This window comes from Rhinoderma darwinii, chromosome 5 (genome assembly GCF_050947455.1).
Source record: "Rhinoderma darwinii isolate aRhiDar2 chromosome 5, aRhiDar2.hap1, whole genome shotgun sequence".
Lineage (NCBI taxonomy): Eukaryota > Metazoa > Chordata > Amphibia > Anura > Rhinodermatidae > Rhinoderma > Rhinoderma darwinii.
The window spans coordinates 227752533-227769935 of NC_134691.1; the positions used below are offsets into that span (position 1 = coordinate 227752533).

General features: G+C 42.9%; 1 protein-coding gene across 1 annotated transcript; it reads left to right on the plus strand.

The window, feature by feature from the left end:
• Window positions 1-1074: 1074 nt before the first annotated feature.
• Window positions 1075-16740, plus strand: LOC142652559 (uncharacterized). Its single transcript, XM_075828210.1, has 8 exons — window positions 1075-1110; window positions 2155-2296; window positions 12433-12489; window positions 13325-13378; window positions 15189-15288; window positions 15362-15418; window positions 15707-15819; window positions 16211-16740. Exons 1-8 carry the CDS (start codon window positions 1075-1077, stop codon window positions 16564-16566), a joined length of 915 nt encoding a protein of 304 aa, XP_075684325.1. The 3' UTR covers window positions 16567-16740.
• Window positions 16741-17403: the final 663 nt, after the last annotated feature.

The window sequence follows — 17403 nt, forward strand, 5'->3', positions numbered from 1 at the left end:
TGGCGCCCAATGTGTTTCTCTGGCGATGTAATCCGTATTTGTTAGCTCATACCTCCTATAAAGAGGAATTGGAATCAGCTGTGAAGGAGTATTTTCAACTGAATGTGGATTCTGTTACTAGTCCCTTTATATTGTGGAATTCTCACAAAGCCTTCATTAGGGGGGGGTTTTATTAAATTAGGGCATAGGGCTAAAGTTGAAAGGGAGAAAAAAGTTTGAGATCTCCTCCAGAGAATAAGATCTCTGGAAACGTTAAACAAAGCTTCTGTCTTACCTGCTCAATCGTCACAGCTTAGAGACCTTCGTATCCAGTTGAAAGATTGCTTGTTATATGCTTATGAAAAATCCTTGACCAAGGTTAAGGCCCAATACTAATCACAAAATAATAAAGCCGGCAAGTTGTTGGCTAGACGTTTAAAAAAGGAGTGCAAAACTAGGATTCCGTATCTTTCTCGTCGATCTTCCCAGTCAAAAATATATGACCCCCAGGACATAGCTAAGGAATTTATGGAATTCTATTCCGACCCATATAATTTAGATGATCAGAATGGTTCTCTAAGAGACCCTGAGCCTTCTAGTGCCCACTTTCTGAGTAACCTGAGCCTCCCTACTCTATCCCAACAACAACGGGAGACCCTGAGTGCTCCCATTACAAAGCTAGAAATAGAGGATGTAATTAAGGCCCTACCTATGCAGAAAGCTCCTGGTCCAGACGGACTAACAAATCTCTACTATAGAACCTTCCTGGATGTTTTGCTCCCACACTTGCATTCTACTCTAGTACATGCTTTTAATGAAGGATCATTTCCAAGGGAAATGCTTTCAGCAATGATTGTTACGCTCCCGAAACCTGGGAAATCTACTGATGCCCCGCAAAATTTTAGACTGATCTCGCTGTTAAACACGGATGTAAAAATGTATGCGAAAATTTTAGCTAATCGTATGGCACCTTTATTACCCTCATTGATAGGGGGAGATCAGGTGGGCTTTGTGAAAGGCCGACAAATAACGGAAAACTCCAGGAGGGTTCTTGACATTATGGACTTTGTACAAAGTTCGGGTAGGGCGTCGGTAATGGTGACTCTTGATGCGGAGAAGGCATTCGACCGGGTGCGATGGTCGTTTGTCTTCTCGGTGTTGGAAAAAATGGGAATACAGGATGGAATATTAAGAGCTATCAGGGCACTATACTCTACACCCTCTGCGAAGGTTTTTGTGAATGGAGTACTATCTGAGAGCTTTGATATAACGAATGGAACCAGACAGGGGTGTCCCTTGTCCCCTTTGATATTTGTATTGTCTATAGAACCATTGGCCCAAGCGCTTAGGTCACACTCAGAAATTAGAGGAGTCCGGATAGGCGATAGACAGCATTGTATTTCGCTATTTGCTGATGATATTTTGTTGACACTGGAGCAGCCGGAGACATCCTTGGAGGTAGCAATGGCGGTAATTAAGGAATTTGAATCTCTCTCCCTATACAAAATTAATGAGCATAAATCCCAAATCTTGCCTTTTAATATCCAGGCGGAAGCACTGGCTTCACTAAAATGTAAATTCCCGATGGATTGGCAGTCACAACATGTGAGGTATCTTGGTATAGAGGTTACTACCTCGGTACAGGATTTATATAAATATAATTACATCCCTTTGTTGAAAACTATAGAACAAGATATGCAATTGTATAATAAATCTGAAATCTCATGGGTGGGTCGTATAGCAGCCTTCAAAATGTTAATTCTGCCCAAAATTTTGTATATCTTCAGAACCGTCCCTATCCGTCCACCAGCTTCCTTCTTTAATAAAATACAGAAACTGTTAAACAACTTCATTTGAAAACCGGGCAAACCTAGAATTGCCTCTTCAATCCTTAACAGAGATAAAAAGTTTGGCGGTTTAAGTTTGCCTAACATTTCAGATTATTATTACGCAACTCAAGTATCGTTATTAAGGAATGGGTGGATTGGGGATGTGTCTCAACACTGGATACATATAGAGACCTTTTTAGCTCCGGGTCAAAATTTGAGGGCTTTATTGATAGCGGCTCTGACTACAATAGCTTTACCAGCCCGTCTTCCCTATTTTTTGTCTACTTCTCTGTTTTACTGGAAAAAATTTCACTCTGGTAGCGAATCTTCCCAAATTTCCTTACAGCATGTAACGCCTATTGAGATATTTCACATTGCTCTTCTAGACATGAAACTGGACTCTTGGAAAGAGAGAGGCAAAGTATACTTAACGGATCTATTGGATGGCGGGAAGTTAGCCCCGTATTCGGAACTGACCCATAAATATGGTATTGCACATAGAGATTTTTATAAATACTTACTAATTAGACATTTCTTACCCACTATGGATTTGAGCGTACTTTCAGCCAATGCGGATGTATTCCAATTATGGTCAGCCCCATCAGATACCCCAGTCCGCCTTAAACCCCTTTATTCTGTATTTGGCTCTAAATCCTCGTTTGTTAAAACCTCCCCCCTCCTTGCTTGGGAGAGGGACCTAGGCCAGACCTTCGCTGTATCCCAATGGACATACTCCTTGAAATTCCTTGTTTCTACTTTTAAATGTGTATCTCATTATGAAGCCGCTATCAAAACAGCCCTCAGATGGTATTATACACCCGATAAATTGAGCCGTATGTACCCGGGTACTTCTGATCTTTGCTGGAGGGGTTGTGGGCACAGAGGCACTCTCATACATATACTATGGTCTTGCCCTTGTCTCGCTCCTCTATGGTCATCGATTTTTCAACTGCTTTCCGGGTTGTGCAATAGGGTCACCATCTTTAGCACTTCTTTTTCTCGGAATAAATGAGATACCTATAGAAAATAGGGTACTTGTGGCACATATCCTCTTGGCTACTAAATTAGGGATAACTAGGTATTAGAGTGTGAACCTTCCCTCTGTTGGGGAAATATATGACATGCTAAATACTACATGTGCTTACAAAAAAATGATGGCATATAAAGATCACAGATACCCGCAGTATGTAGAGACCTGGAAGAATTGGCATCTTTTTCCTCAAAATTGTATATCCCCGTAATGCATGTTTTGTTTTGAAACCGACATATTTAAACCTGAAACTCTCTATTTTTTGTTTTTAGTATATATGTTTTTACCCTATTTTCAGGGCCTTTCTGTGTGTGTTGACCACATGCAACATGTTTTACTGTATTTTCTCTCTCCGCATGGTTAGTACTATGTATAAATGTGGGGCTGCTTAGAATGATTCTGAGTTGCCAATTTACAACACTGTGCTAGTTCTATGTACTAAGTATATTATGTGCTATACTGCGTTTTTGTAGTTATTGTGTATTATATTTGTCATTTTGAACATTTTTAACCCCTTCCCGACATTTGCCGTACATGTACGTCATGGCAAGCATTGACTTCCCGCAAAATGCCGTACATGTACGTCAAATGTTTGGCACCGGCTCAGAAGCTGAGTCGGTGCCATCATCACCGGATCTCAGCTGTATCTTACAGCTGACATCCGACTGTAACGGCGGGGACCGAAATTAGCTTCGATCCCCGCCATTAACCCCTTAAGTGCAGCGCTCAAACGCGATCGCTGCACTTAAGGTGTTTGCAGCTCATCGGAGCCCCAGCAATGAAATTGCCGGGGTTCCGGTGGCTGCAATGGCAACCGGAGGCCTAATACTGGCCTCCCGGTCTGCCTAGCACCAAAGCCGGTCAAGATCCGCCCGGCGGCGGAGCCTGATCGGCTTCCGTAGCTGCCGGCAAGATGGTGCCAGGTCAGGAGCTGATCCGGCGTCATCAGCGGTGGAAGTCAGCTGTACTGTACAGCTGACATCCACCTGTAACGGCAGGAACCGGAGCTAGCTCCGATCCCTGCCATTAATCCCTTCGATGCAGCAATCGAAAGCGATTGCTGCATCGTAGCGGTTACTAGCAGATCGCCAGCCCTGACAGGCAATCGGGACTGGCGACTGCTGTTATGGCAACAGGAGACACAATGGTCTCCTACTCTGCCATTACGGAAGCCGATTTAGGCCCCGCCGGGAGGCGAAGCCTAATCGGCTTGCTGTCAGTGAATTACTGACAGATGTAATACATTGCACTACATAGGTAGTGCAATGTATTAGAAAAAAATAAATCTGACCGTTGGACCTTCAAGTCCCCTAGTGGGACTTGAAGAAAAGTGTAAAAAAAGTATAAAAAAGTGTAAAAAAAAGTGCAAAAAATAAAAGTTTGAAAACAATAAAAGTTTCAAGTAATCAAATAAAACACAATCCCCCTTTTACTCTTATCAAGTCCTTTATTATTGAAAAATAATAATAATAAACCATATGTATTTGGTATCGCCACGACCGTAACGACCTGAGGTATCAAAATATTGTATTATTTATTGGACGCGGTGAACAGCGTAAAAAAAAACGTAAAAAACGTTACCAGAGTTTCTGTTTTTTAGTCACTTTGCCCTACAAATATTAGAATAAAAAGTGATCAAAAAGTCGCACGTATCCAAAAATGGTACCTATAAAAACTATAGCTCATCCCGCAAAAAACAAGCCCTCATACACCTCCGTCGACAAAAAAATTAAAACGTTTTGGTTCTCACAACTTGGCGACAGAAAAAAAATACATTCTTTTTACAAAAGTAATTTTATTGTGAAAAAAGTTGTAAAACATAAAAAAGTGCTATAAATTAGGTATCGCCAGAATCGTACTGACCCGCAGAATAAAGTTAACATGTAATTTATAACGCATGGTGAACGCTGTATAAACAAAACGAAAAATTCTGTGCCAGAATTTAATTTTTTTGTTTACCTGGCATCCCAAAAAATAGGATAAAAGGTGATCAAAAAGTCACATGTACCCCAAAATGGTACCAATAATAACTACAGCTCGTCCCGCAACAAACCAGCCCTCATACCGCTACGTCTATGAAAAATAAAATTAGTTATGGCTCCAATAAGTCAGGAAATAAAAAAATATGCAGTTGTGCCCGAGGGGAACATTTCTTCAGTTTGAAGAGGCGATTTATCAAGGACCTAAAATTAGGGAACTAGGAAAGGGAGGGCCCAAACATATCCGCTGGAAGCGACGGTGCCGGTATTATACCAGGACAACACTTCCCAGCAAAATTCCTCAAACTACAAAGGTGCAGAGTGTGGACCAAAAGGGGGATAAGAAATTACACCATTTATCAGTGCGACACTGGCCTGTGCGGAAAGGATTGCTTCACAGCGTAACACACATCTATGGATTATTTTATTTTTTTCATACCACCTGACTATGCCCCTTATATACTCCGCCCCGCTTACATGTACCCCCACATTATAAAACACCAGCAATACTCAAACAAATTTAGTACCAAGCAAAATCCGCTCTCCAAAAGCCAAATGGTGCTCCCTCGGCTCTGAACCCTACAGCGTGCCCAAACAGCAGTTTCCTTCAACATATATGGCATCGTCATACCCGGGCTTTTAACAATTTTTGGGGTGTGTGTCTCCAGTGTCATAAGCTTGGCATGACATATTTGCCACTGAATGGCATATCTAGGGAAAAATATAAATTTTTAATTTGCACCATCCGCAGCGCATTCATTTATGGAAAAGACCTGTGGGGTGAAAATGCTCACTACACCTCTTAATAAATGCCTTGAGGGGTGCAGTTTCCATAATGGGGTCACTTCTCAGGGGTTTCTTTTTATTATTTCACATCTGAGCCTCTGCAGTTGTGAACCAATACTTTGTAAATCGCCAAATTAGGCCTCCACTCCGCATGGTACTCTTCACTCCTGAGCCCTGTCATATGTCCAGGCAAAAGATTAGGGCCACATGTAGGGTGTTTCTAAAACCGGGAAACACTGCATAATAATTAGAAGGCTGTCTTGTTATGGTGGCACAAGCCGGGCACCACATATTGGCATATCTATGGAAGAAAATCCCATTTTCACTCTGCAACATCGAGTGAACACTAATTTCTACAAAACACCTGCAGGGTTAAAATGCTTACTACACCCCTTGGTAAATGCATTGAGGGGTGTCGTTTCCAAAATGGGGTCACTTCTGGGAGGTTTCCACTGTTTTGGGCCCACAGGCGCCCAGAAACCAATCGAGCAACATCTGCACTCCAAATGGCGGTCCTTTCCTTCTGAGCCCTGCCGTTTGCCCAAACAGCAGTTTATCACCACATATGGGGTATTGCCGTACTCGGGAGAAATTGCTTTACAAATTTTGGATTCTTTTTTTCCTTTATTTGTTGAGAAAATGAAAAAATTTGCGCTAAAGCTACGTCTTATTGAAGAAAAAGGACTGTTTTTATTTTCACTGCCTAATTCTAATAAATTCTATGAAACATCTGTGGGGTCAAAATGCTTACTACACCAATAGATGAATTCCTCAAGAGGTGTAGTTTCCTAAATGGAGTCCCTTTTTGGGCGTTTTCATTGTTTTGTCCCCTCAGGGGCTTTGCAAATGTGACCTGGCCTCCGCAAACCATTCCTGCTAAATGTGATCTCAAAAAGCCAAATAGTGCTCTTTCCCTTCTAAGCCCTGCCGTGTGTCCAAACAGCCGTTTATTACCACATGTGGGGTATTGTTTTACTCGGGAGAAATTGCTTTACAAATTTTGTGGTGCTTTTTCTCCTTCAGTCCTTCTGGAAATGAGAAAAAATTAGCTAAACCTAGATTTTTTTTGAAAAAATGTAGATTATTATTTTCAGGGCCTACTTCCAATATTTTCTGCAAACAAACTGTGGGGTCAAATCGCTCACTATACCCCTAGATAATTTCCTCAATGTGTGTAGTCTCCAAAATGGGTTCACTTGTGGGGGGTTTCCACTGTTTTGTCCCCTCAGGGGCTTCGTAAATGTGAAATGGCCTCCGCAAACCATTCCTGCTAAATGTGGACTCCAAAAGCCAAATGGCGCTCTTTCCCTTCTAAGCCTTGCCGTGTGTCCAAACAGCCGTTTATTACCACATGTGGGGAATTGTTTTACTCGGGAGAAATTGCTTTACAAATTTTACGGTGCTTTTTCTCCTTCAGTCCTTGTGGAAATGAGAATAAATTAGCTAAACCTACATTTTCTTTGAAAAAATTTAGATTATCATTTTCACAGCCTACTTCCAATAATTTATGCAAAAAACCTGTGGGGTCAAAATGCTCACTATACCCCTAGATAATTTCCTCAATGGGTGTAGTTTCCAAAATGGGGTCACTTGTGGGGGGTTTCCACTGTTTTGTCCCCTCAGGGGCTTTGTAAATGTGACATGGCCTCTCAAAGCATTCCTGCTAAATTTGAGCTCCAAAAGCCAAACGGCGCTCTTTCCCTTCTAAGCCCTGCCGTGTGTCCAAATATCCATTTATTACCACAAGTGGGGTAGTGTTTTACTCGGGAGAAATTGCTTTACAAATTTTGTGGTGCTTTTTCTCCTTTAGTCCTTGTGGAAATGAGAAAAAAAATCGCTAAACCTACATTTTCTTTGAAGAAATGTTGATTTTAATTTTCACGGCCTACTTCCAATAATTTCTGTAAAAAACCTGTGCGGTCAAAATGCTCACTACAACCCTAGATAATTTCCTTGAGGTGTCTAGTTTCCCAGATGGGGTCACTTTTGGGGTATTTTCACTGTTTTGGCACCGCAAGAGCCCTTCAAACCTGACATGGTGCCTAAAATATATTCTAACAAAAATAAGGCCCCAAAATCCACTAGGTGTTCCTTTGCTTCTGAGGCCGGTGCTTCAGTCCAGTAGCACGCTACGGCCACATGTGGGATATTTCCTAAAACTGCAGAAACTGGGCAACCAATATTGAGTTGCATTTCTCTGGTAAAACCTTCTGTGTTATAAAAAAAATTGTATTAAACATTTATTTCTGCAAAAAAATATGAAATGTGCAAATTTCACCTCTACTTTGCTTTAATTCCTGTGAAATGTGTAAAGGGTTAAGACATTTTCTAAATGCTGTTTTGAATACTTTGAGGGGTGAAGTTTTTAAAATGGGGTGACTTTTTGGGGGTTTCTAATATATAAGGCCCTCAAAACCACTTCACAACTGAACTGGCCCCTGTAAAAATAGCCTTTTGAAATTTTCTTGAAAATGTGAGAAATCGCTGCTAAAGTTCTAAGCCTTGTGAGGTCATAGAAAAATAAAAGTATGTTAAAAAAACGATGCCAATCTAAAGTAGACATATGGGGGATGTTAATTAGCAACAATTTTGTGTGGTATAACTGCCTGCCTTACAAGCAGATACATTTAAATTGAGAAAAATGCTAATTTTTGCAATTTTTCACTATATTTTCGTGTTTTTCACAATTAAATACTGAATGTATCGACCAAATTTTACCACTATATTAAAGTCCAATGTGTCACGAGAAAACAATCTCAGAATCGCCCGGATAGGTGAAAGCATTTCGACGTTATTACCACATAAAGTGAAACATGTCAGATTTTAAAAATGAGGCTCTGTCAGGAAGGTCAAAAGTGGCTAAAGAGGGAAGGGGTTAAATAAAAATATTGATGGTAAAAAAAACCAAAAAAACAGATAGATAGATAGATAGATAGATAGATAGATAGATAGATAGATAGATAGATAGATAGATAGATAGAAATCTATTTATATAAAGAGTGTATTGATGTGTAACACTGTCAGTTTTTTTTTGACAGTAAGACTTCATCCTGATCTCACATCTGAACTGCACAATAAACGGAGTCAGACTGTCTAAAAAATATAACTCCTCATCCACAAGGCATTCTCAGGAGGGTGATAGTGTGTATCATAGAAACTGTGCAATGGGACCAAGATGGATACCAGCAACTGTAGTGGAAAGTGATCCTGACACTAAGGTACCAACAATTCATAGTGATGCCTTACATCCCACTGACCCTCCTCTTATCTAACAAGAGGAACAATCTTCTCCACCATCAGATGTACCTCAGGATAATGGACCACATGTAAAGGACACTTCAAATGAGACTATTCCTTCACATTCATCAGACCGTCCAAAACGAGTTATTCATCGCCCCAGTTATTTACATAATTATGTTATCTAAGAGGGGGGGATTGTAATGTATTGACTGTTATGTCTGTCCAGTGTCACTAGATGGCACTGTAACTCGTAGGCTTTTAAAAAAAAGAAAGTAATGTCAGTTATTTGTATGTGCGTTCTCATATATGTAGACTTGTTCTCCATTTTTGTTAACCAGTAAAAAAAACATATATTGTTGTTGTCGCATTGTTGTAATTTTCAATAATAATTCATTACTAAACATAACACCTACTTATATAAAAATCTGTGGTGTGCAGCGGAAACAACACAAAAGGCGTAGTAAGTCCCACAAATTGCGACTTTTGTGCCTTTTCTACTTCAGAAAACTGGCATAGAAAAGTTTATAAATTAGCCCTATAACTTTGACTTATCACCTCCCTGGCAAGTTACTGTAATAAGAATAGTACTTTAGGGGTACAGTCAGGGGCATAACTAGGAAAGACTGGGCCCCATAGCAATCTTTTGACTGGGGCCCCCCCTCCCCTGGGTGTCACACAACCCCCCCCTTGCAGATAGTGCCTTTTTTTACAGCCCCCCCTGTAGATAACGCCATATAGCCCCCCCTGTAGATAACGCCATACAGCCCCCTGTAGGTAACGCCATACAGAGTCGTCGTCCCCTGTAGGCAACGCCATGCAAAGTCCCCCCCTGTAGGTAACGCCATGCAGAGTCCCCCCCTGTAAGTAACGCCATACAGAGTCCCCCCCTGTAGGTAACGCCATGCAGAGTCCCCCCCTGTAAGTAACGCCATACAGAGTCCCCCCCTGTAAGTAACGCCATACAGAGTCCCCCCCAGTAGGTAACGCCATGCAAAGTCCCCCCCGGTAAGTAACGCCATACAGAGTCCCCCCCTGTAGGTAACGCCATGCAGAGTCCCCCCCCTGTAGGTAACGCCATGCAGAGTCCCCCCCCCTGTAGGTAACGCCATGCAGAGTCCCCCCCCCTGTAGGTAACGCCACACAGAGTCCTCCCCTGTAGGTAACGCCATACAGAGTCCCCCCTGTAGGTAGCGCCATGCAGAGTCCCCCCCTGTAGGTAACGCCATGCAGAGTCCCCCCCCCTGTAGGTAACGCCACACAGAGTCCTCCCCTGTAGGTAACGCCATACAGAGTCCCCCCTGTAGGTAACGCCATACAGAGTCCCCCCCAGTAGGTAACGACATGCAGAGTCCCCCCCGGTAAGTAACGCCATACAGAGTCCCCCCCTGTAGGTAACGCCATACAGAGTCCCCCCCCCTGTAGGTAACGCCATACAGAGTCCCCCCCCTGTAGGTAACGACATGCAGAGTCCCCCCCGGTAAGTAACGCCATACAGAGTCCCCCCCTGTAGGTAACGCCATACAGAGTCCCCCCCCTGTAGGTAACGCCATACAGAGTCCCCCCCCTGTAGGTAACGCCATACAGAGTCCCCCCCTGTAGGTAACGCCATACAGAGTCCCCCCCCTGTAGGTAACACCATACAGAGTCCCCCCCAGTAGGTAACGACATACAGAGTCCCCCCCCCTGTAGGTAACGCCATGCAGAGTCCCGCCCTGTAGGTAACGCCATGCAGAGTCCCCCCTGTAGGTAACGCCATGCAGAGTCCCCCCCCTGTAGGTAACGCCATGCCGAGTCCCCCCCTGTAGGTATCGCCATGCAGAGTCCCCCCCCTGTAGGTAACGCCATGCAGAGTCCCCCCCCCCCTTGTAGGTAACGCCATGCAGAGTCCCGCCCTGTAGGTAACGCCATGCAGAGTCCCCCCTGTAGGTAACGCCATGCAGAGTCCCCCCCCTGTAGGTAACGCCATGCCGAGTCCCCCCCTGTAGGTATCGCCATGCAGAGTCCCCCCCCTGTAGGTAACGCCATGCAGAGTCCCCCCCCCCCCTTGTAGGTAACGCCATGCAGAGTCCCCCCCTGTAGGTAACGCCATGCAGAGTCCCCCCCCCCTTGTAGGTAACGCCATGCAGAGTCCTCCCCTTGTAGGTAACGCCATGCAGAGTCCCCCCCCTGTAGGTAACGCCATGCAGAGTCCCCCCCCCTGTAGGTAACGCCATGCAGAGTCCCCCCCTGTAGGTAACGCCATGCAGAGTTCCCCCCCTGTAGGTAACGCCATGCAGAGTCCCCCCCTGTAGGTAACGCCATGCAGAGTCCCCCCCTGTAGGTAAAGCCATGCAGAGTTCCCCCTCCTGTAGGTAAAGCCATGCAGAGTCCCCCCTCCTGTAGGTAACGCCATGCAGAGTCCCCCCTCCTGTAGGTAACGCCATGCAGAGTCACCCCCCTGTAGGTAACGCCATGCAGAGTCCCCCCCTGTAGGTAGCGCCATGCAGAGTCCCCCCCCTGTAGGTAACGCCATGCAGAGTCCCCCCCCCCTGTAGGTAACACCATGCAGAATCCTCCCCCTGTATGTAACGCCATGCAGAGTCCTCCCCCTGTAGGTAACGCCATGCAGAGTCCTCCCCCTGTAGGTAGCGCCATGCTTCCCCTATCCACAGCATAGGGGCTACATGTGCGATCGCTGGCAGCTATAGGGAGAACGGGGACCGAAAGTCCCCCGAAGTTCTCCATGACTATCCTCTGACTTCCGGAGTCTGCGCAGCTCAATAAAAATGAAAGGAGCGCTGGTCACGCATGCGCACAAGCGCGACCGGCGCTCCATTAATTTCTACGGAGCTGCCGACCCAGACCCCGGAAGTCCTTTTTGATAGGGGATACATGTCTTTTGTTTAATGGCAGAACGGGGAGATACCTCCCTGCTCTGCCATAGTGTTCAGTGGTGTCGCGCTGTAGCAGCCATAGCGGCTGCTAGCGGAGCCTCCGGCCATGGTGGGGCCCGTGGGGCGACATGGGGCCCCTCATGCCGCGGGCCTCGTAGCAGCCGCTACGGCGGTAGTTACGCCACTGGGTACAGTGACATTAAATAAGCGGTTTATTTGTGGCTACATTGGAATATATTGGGGAAATTGATGTGGAAAACATAATATAAATGTATATAAACTGGATTTGCTCCTCTAAACATAATTATGACATCATCAATGGTCATCGTGGTGCCTGGACAACCGATGATGTCACAATACCACCTGTATGGAATGGCTGTAGCAGCAACAAATGTCAACCACTTCTCCCTTGGTTTGGAGAAAGCGACATTTACAATGAGAATCACAGCGATTACTTTCGTTTTATTTTCTCTTATTGTCCATGGACATGGGATGCCATTAAAGCCAGGAAACGGTAAAGAAGATTTCACTTATACTAATGTCTTGTTAATATATTTCATTTATTGAAGTGTTATTTTGTATTCTTTATTAGGTTACAATTCAGCAATTTCTTTCATAATGTCTTCTATCCACACAGGTCAATGCTGTACCTGATCTCACTTCTAGACAATAAATGTTCTGGGGTTTTCATTATAAACTATTTCTTTCATTTACAGGATCCAAATATTCAGAGGAACTTCCTGTGACAAGGAGACCGCCTGACATCAAAGAAGGTAAATGTCTACTGAGTATTTTCCAATGATATGTATAATTACACTTATATCTAAGTCTCTGATCATGTATATTATATATAGAGAGAAAATCCAATTGAAGTTCTGTACACATATCTGTAACAGTTTATTAAAAATGGATGCCGTGTAGAAATGGAGTTAATAAGCAGATAACATGCTTCTAATAACACAGCTCCACCTGCTGGTGAATGAGAGAATGACAATATATTCTCCTACTAAATATATCCACCTATTTTACCAGCACATAGTATAGAATGGGGGGATTTACATTTCAGATTATTTATTCTGATTTATCATAATTAAATCTCCAACATGTCAATTTGTTTTACCCATTGTCCCTTAATAATGAGCAGATTGACCCTCTGACCTCTGGTCACGGACAATTGTCCCTTTAAATTTCAGATGCAATTTAGTCCTTGTTCACACGGAATGTATTTGACGTGTTTTAATGCGCAGAAGAATGCGTAAAAAACGCATGCTTTAAGCTTCCCATTGACATCAATGGGAAAGCGCATTGTAGTGCATACAACGCATTTTTTTATTTATTTTTTTGAAGCGTCAGGTCAATTCCTGGCGTGTAAAATGTGCCGAAAACACACCAAAAACATGCCTAATTCCCATAGTCAATGGGAGTCCTAATTCCGTGCCAAAAAAAGCGCCGAAAACGCATGAAAAACGCAACAAAAACGCCTGTATTTTAAGAAGCGCTTTGCAAAAATGCTAGTGCTTTTGAGACGTTTGCACGTCGTGTGAACAAGGCCTTATAGTCTGACTTCCATGTGTTTCATGTTTTATAAATCTCTTTTTACTCTTGCAGATACTGGATTTGCTGACTGGATCCGCAAAACTGCAGATCGCTGCTGGAATTCAGGTAGTGGAATCTCTGCATTCGCTTTACTTTTTACAATATAGATTTAACCCCTTATATATATATATTTTAACCTCAAGCATTTTTTCTATTTTTCTCATCTTCACATTCCAAGAGTTATACATTTTTTATTTTTCTGTCAACATAGGCGTATGACGGCTTGTTTTTTTGCGGGACAAGGTATAGTTTTCATCGTTAATATTTTAAGGTCCATGGGACTTTTTGGTTAACTTTTATTATATTTTTTGGTGGGGGAATTGAGAAAAAAAGTATTTTTGCCGTTGTTTTTTGCTTTATTTTGTACGGCGTTCACTATACAATTGAATTAATGTGTTAACTTTATTCTTTGTGTCGTTGAGATCCCAGCGATACCATATATGTGTACTTTTCATGTTTCTTTACACTTTTATTGAAAAAAAATAATTTTTATAGAAATAAATGGTTTTATTTTTACTCTTCACGTTTTTTTTTTATATTTTCAAAAACTTTATTTGATTGTTTTTAATTCATTTTTTGAAGTCCCACTAGGGGACTTCACCATGTAATCTTCTGATTGCAGATATAATGCTTTGGTATACTTAATATACCAAAGCATTATTGCCTGTCAGTGTCAGGGTATGTTCACACGCAGTGGTTTCAGATGTAATTCGGGCGTTTTACGCCTCAAATTACGCCTGAAAAAACGGCTCCATTATGCCTGCAAACATCTGCCCATTGCTTTCAATGGGAATTACGATGTTCGGTTCCCACGAGCCTTTATTTTACGCGTCACTGTGAAAATATGGCGCGTAAAATGACGGCTCGTCAAAAGAAGTGCAGGACACTTCTTGGGACGTTTTTTGAGGCGTTTTTCATTGACTCCATTTAAAAACAGCTCCAAAAAAAGTCCGTAAAAAAACGCTGCGAAAAACGCGAGTTGTTAAACAAACGTGAAAATAAGGAACTGTTTTCGCCTGAAAACAGCTCCGTATTTTCAGATGTTTTTGCTCACTGACAGGTAATCTATTATGCCGTGCCTCTGGAACGGCCTAATAGGCATACAGCCAGGGCAGGTCTGGGGGTCTTTGGTAGACCCCGCAGCTGCCATGGCAACTCATTGGTGGCTGGCGATCGCACTCGTGTGCCGCCGATGGGTGACAGAGGGAGCTCCCTCCCTCTGTCAACAGATTTAAATGCCGCGGTCGTTATTGACGGCGGTATTTAATGGGTTAAACGGCTGAGATCGTAGGTTTCTTCAATCTCGGCCATTGCAGCAGGAGCCTGGCTGTCAGTCACAGCCGGGCTCCCACGGTGATCGTGCGGGCACAGCTTCTGTGCCCGCATGATCTCTATCACGTACATGCACGTGGGAATGCGCGAACAGACCGCATTCCCCGACGTGCATATACGTGAAAATGCGGGAAGGGGTTAAAGTGTACCTCCACTGTTAGCGCTATTAGATTCTATAGCGCTGGCGGCTGTTCTGGATATGGGAGCCATGGTGACGAGCAGGTCGCTCTGTCTCCCACTGAAGGGTTATGAACAGCCGGCAGAATGGACTTTACACAGTCCGGGCTGCTGCTAGAAGCAAGATAGCAAATACAAGTGATGTAGAATATAGACTATAATGCCCCCTCCTGCACTATAACCGCTTTTCACTGAAAGTGGAGGTACACTTTAATTATATATATCATATACAAATTTACCCCTTGTCTTATATTTAGAATAAATAATAATTAGCTCACACATTTTATGTTTCCTAAATGTCTGATGTGTAAAATATTTGTAAAATGAATAATCTTTGTTTTTTCTCACTTCATTTCTTTTTCCCCAGTGATTCCAGGGAGGCCGATATTGAGCAGAGTAATTGTGGCCGGAATATTTTTTCTCCTCATCGCCCTGCTGCTCGGACTATGGCTCTTCTTCTGTGTTTAGTAAGTTTACTCAATTATCCCTTCATGAGACATTTATATGGACATTTATAAACACTGCTCCCCATCCCCCAAGCTTTAGCTTAAAGTTAGATGGTTACCTGTCTAGTATGACAGAATGTAATGGTATCAGGTAGAGACATCCCATCTATGTATTGGAAACAAGGCCAATGTGGTTGTCTGCAGCTCCATGATGGATAGACAGGACCGCTGGAAGGTGCTTATCTGAACTTGTTCCATGTACAGAGGGGACAAAAGTGAAGAAATATAGAAAGAATTCAGTCTAACCCCATGCAATTTACAATCACACATGCAACATGCCATGGACCCAAAGTAAAGCTCAAGGATGGAGGGGGGTTATCATCGGAATGGATTTAGTGGAATTGTTCTATTGAGAACTTTCATAACTTTTTACTTCTAGTTATAAACTAAAACCTGAATATCTAAAAGTACAGAAGGAGCTTCTAGAGGGCAAGAGGATATTCAGGTCGGATTTACTGACCGAAGAATTTTCAAAGATGCTGCATAGACCAGGTAAGAATAACTGTTTAACTGGGTAAGGCAAAGTAAGGCTTCATTCACATATGCGTTAGTACTTCCATTGTTCTACTCCATCATAAGAAAAGAACAACGAATAAACACACAAGTGATTGGTCCGTAGGCCAACACTTACAGTGCCCGACGAAAAACCCATTGATTTTAATGGTTTCTGTCGAGTTTCCATCATTGTGACCATTGTTTTACCGTAACACTAGTACAGCATGCTGCATTATTTATCACAGCATTTTGGACCAGATCTGCGACAGAGGCTCACAACAGAGAATGTACATACAGATTTAACTACTCAACTACTCCCCACATCTATGTCTCCATTATATTTTTAAATTCCTAATTATTGATCTTTATTTATTTTATATTTTAATAGACCTTAAGAAACAACAGGTGATAAAAAAGAAGATTGGCATTGAAGAAGGGGGCGATGAAAAAGATCAAAGTCGTCACCCTGTACTGAGTCGAATGATGGCAGCATCTGAATACAGGGTTGAGAATGAGCTGGCAAAAGAGGCGAGTAGAAGCAAAAGTGCCGATGCGGAGGGAAGAAAAGATATGACATCTATAAAAGCTGAAAAGGAGAAAGAGGAGAAAGCAATGAATACCTATGTGGCCAAGATGAAAGAACTTAAATATCAAAAATTTAAGACCAAAAAACCCGTGATCAAAAAAAACAAAAACATCATAGTCAAAAAGGTTAAAAACATTAAGCTCAAGAGGAGAAAATGAAATCATCATTGTGCCACAGTAAAAACATCACATTACTAACATCAAAATACTCAAAGACCTCCATATCACATCTGAATATTCCCACCACATTTTATCCCAAGAGACCGGGAATATGCACCCTATAAAACCTGCTCCTCAGAAGACCGCTCAACCACCAACTAAACAACGTCTATTTCTATGAACAAATATATATATATAAAAAATTAAATACAATTTTAAAAACACTTTTAGACTGTTTTTATAAATATAATTACTATAAGTTTTTTTTATTATTATTACAATAGTTGTATTCAATTATTAACCCCTTAACGACCAGCGTATAGTGTTTTTACGTCGGCCTTTCAGGGTAGTTCTTCTGAAGTGTCGGCTTTTCACGTTGGCACTTCAGAAGAACTTTCCCCACATCGTGCGCGGTGCTGCTGAAAACCGGGCAGCTGGGAGGGGGCCGCATCGGAGTGGTTTTCGCGGGGATCTCCTGAAGACCGGGCTGTTAGTAACAGCCTCGGGCTTCAGGGCAACGATCGAAGCTCCGATCGTATTTAACCCCTCAGGTGTGGCGCTCAATAGCAAGTGCCGGCCGCATCTGAGTGGTTTGGGAGGGAGGGGACCGCATCGGAGCGATTTTCCCGGTCATCGGGAAATCTGCCTCTGAAGCCAAGGAGTTAGCAACATCCTTGGCTTCAGAGTGATGATCGGAGACCAATGACAGTGATCTCCGTTCATGTGATCACTGTGAGAACCATTCACAGTGATCACAAAATGAAAAATGAAGTGTTTCTCTCCCCTGTCTCTCTGTCTCTCCTCACACTTGTTACTTTGTATGAGAAGAGACAGAGA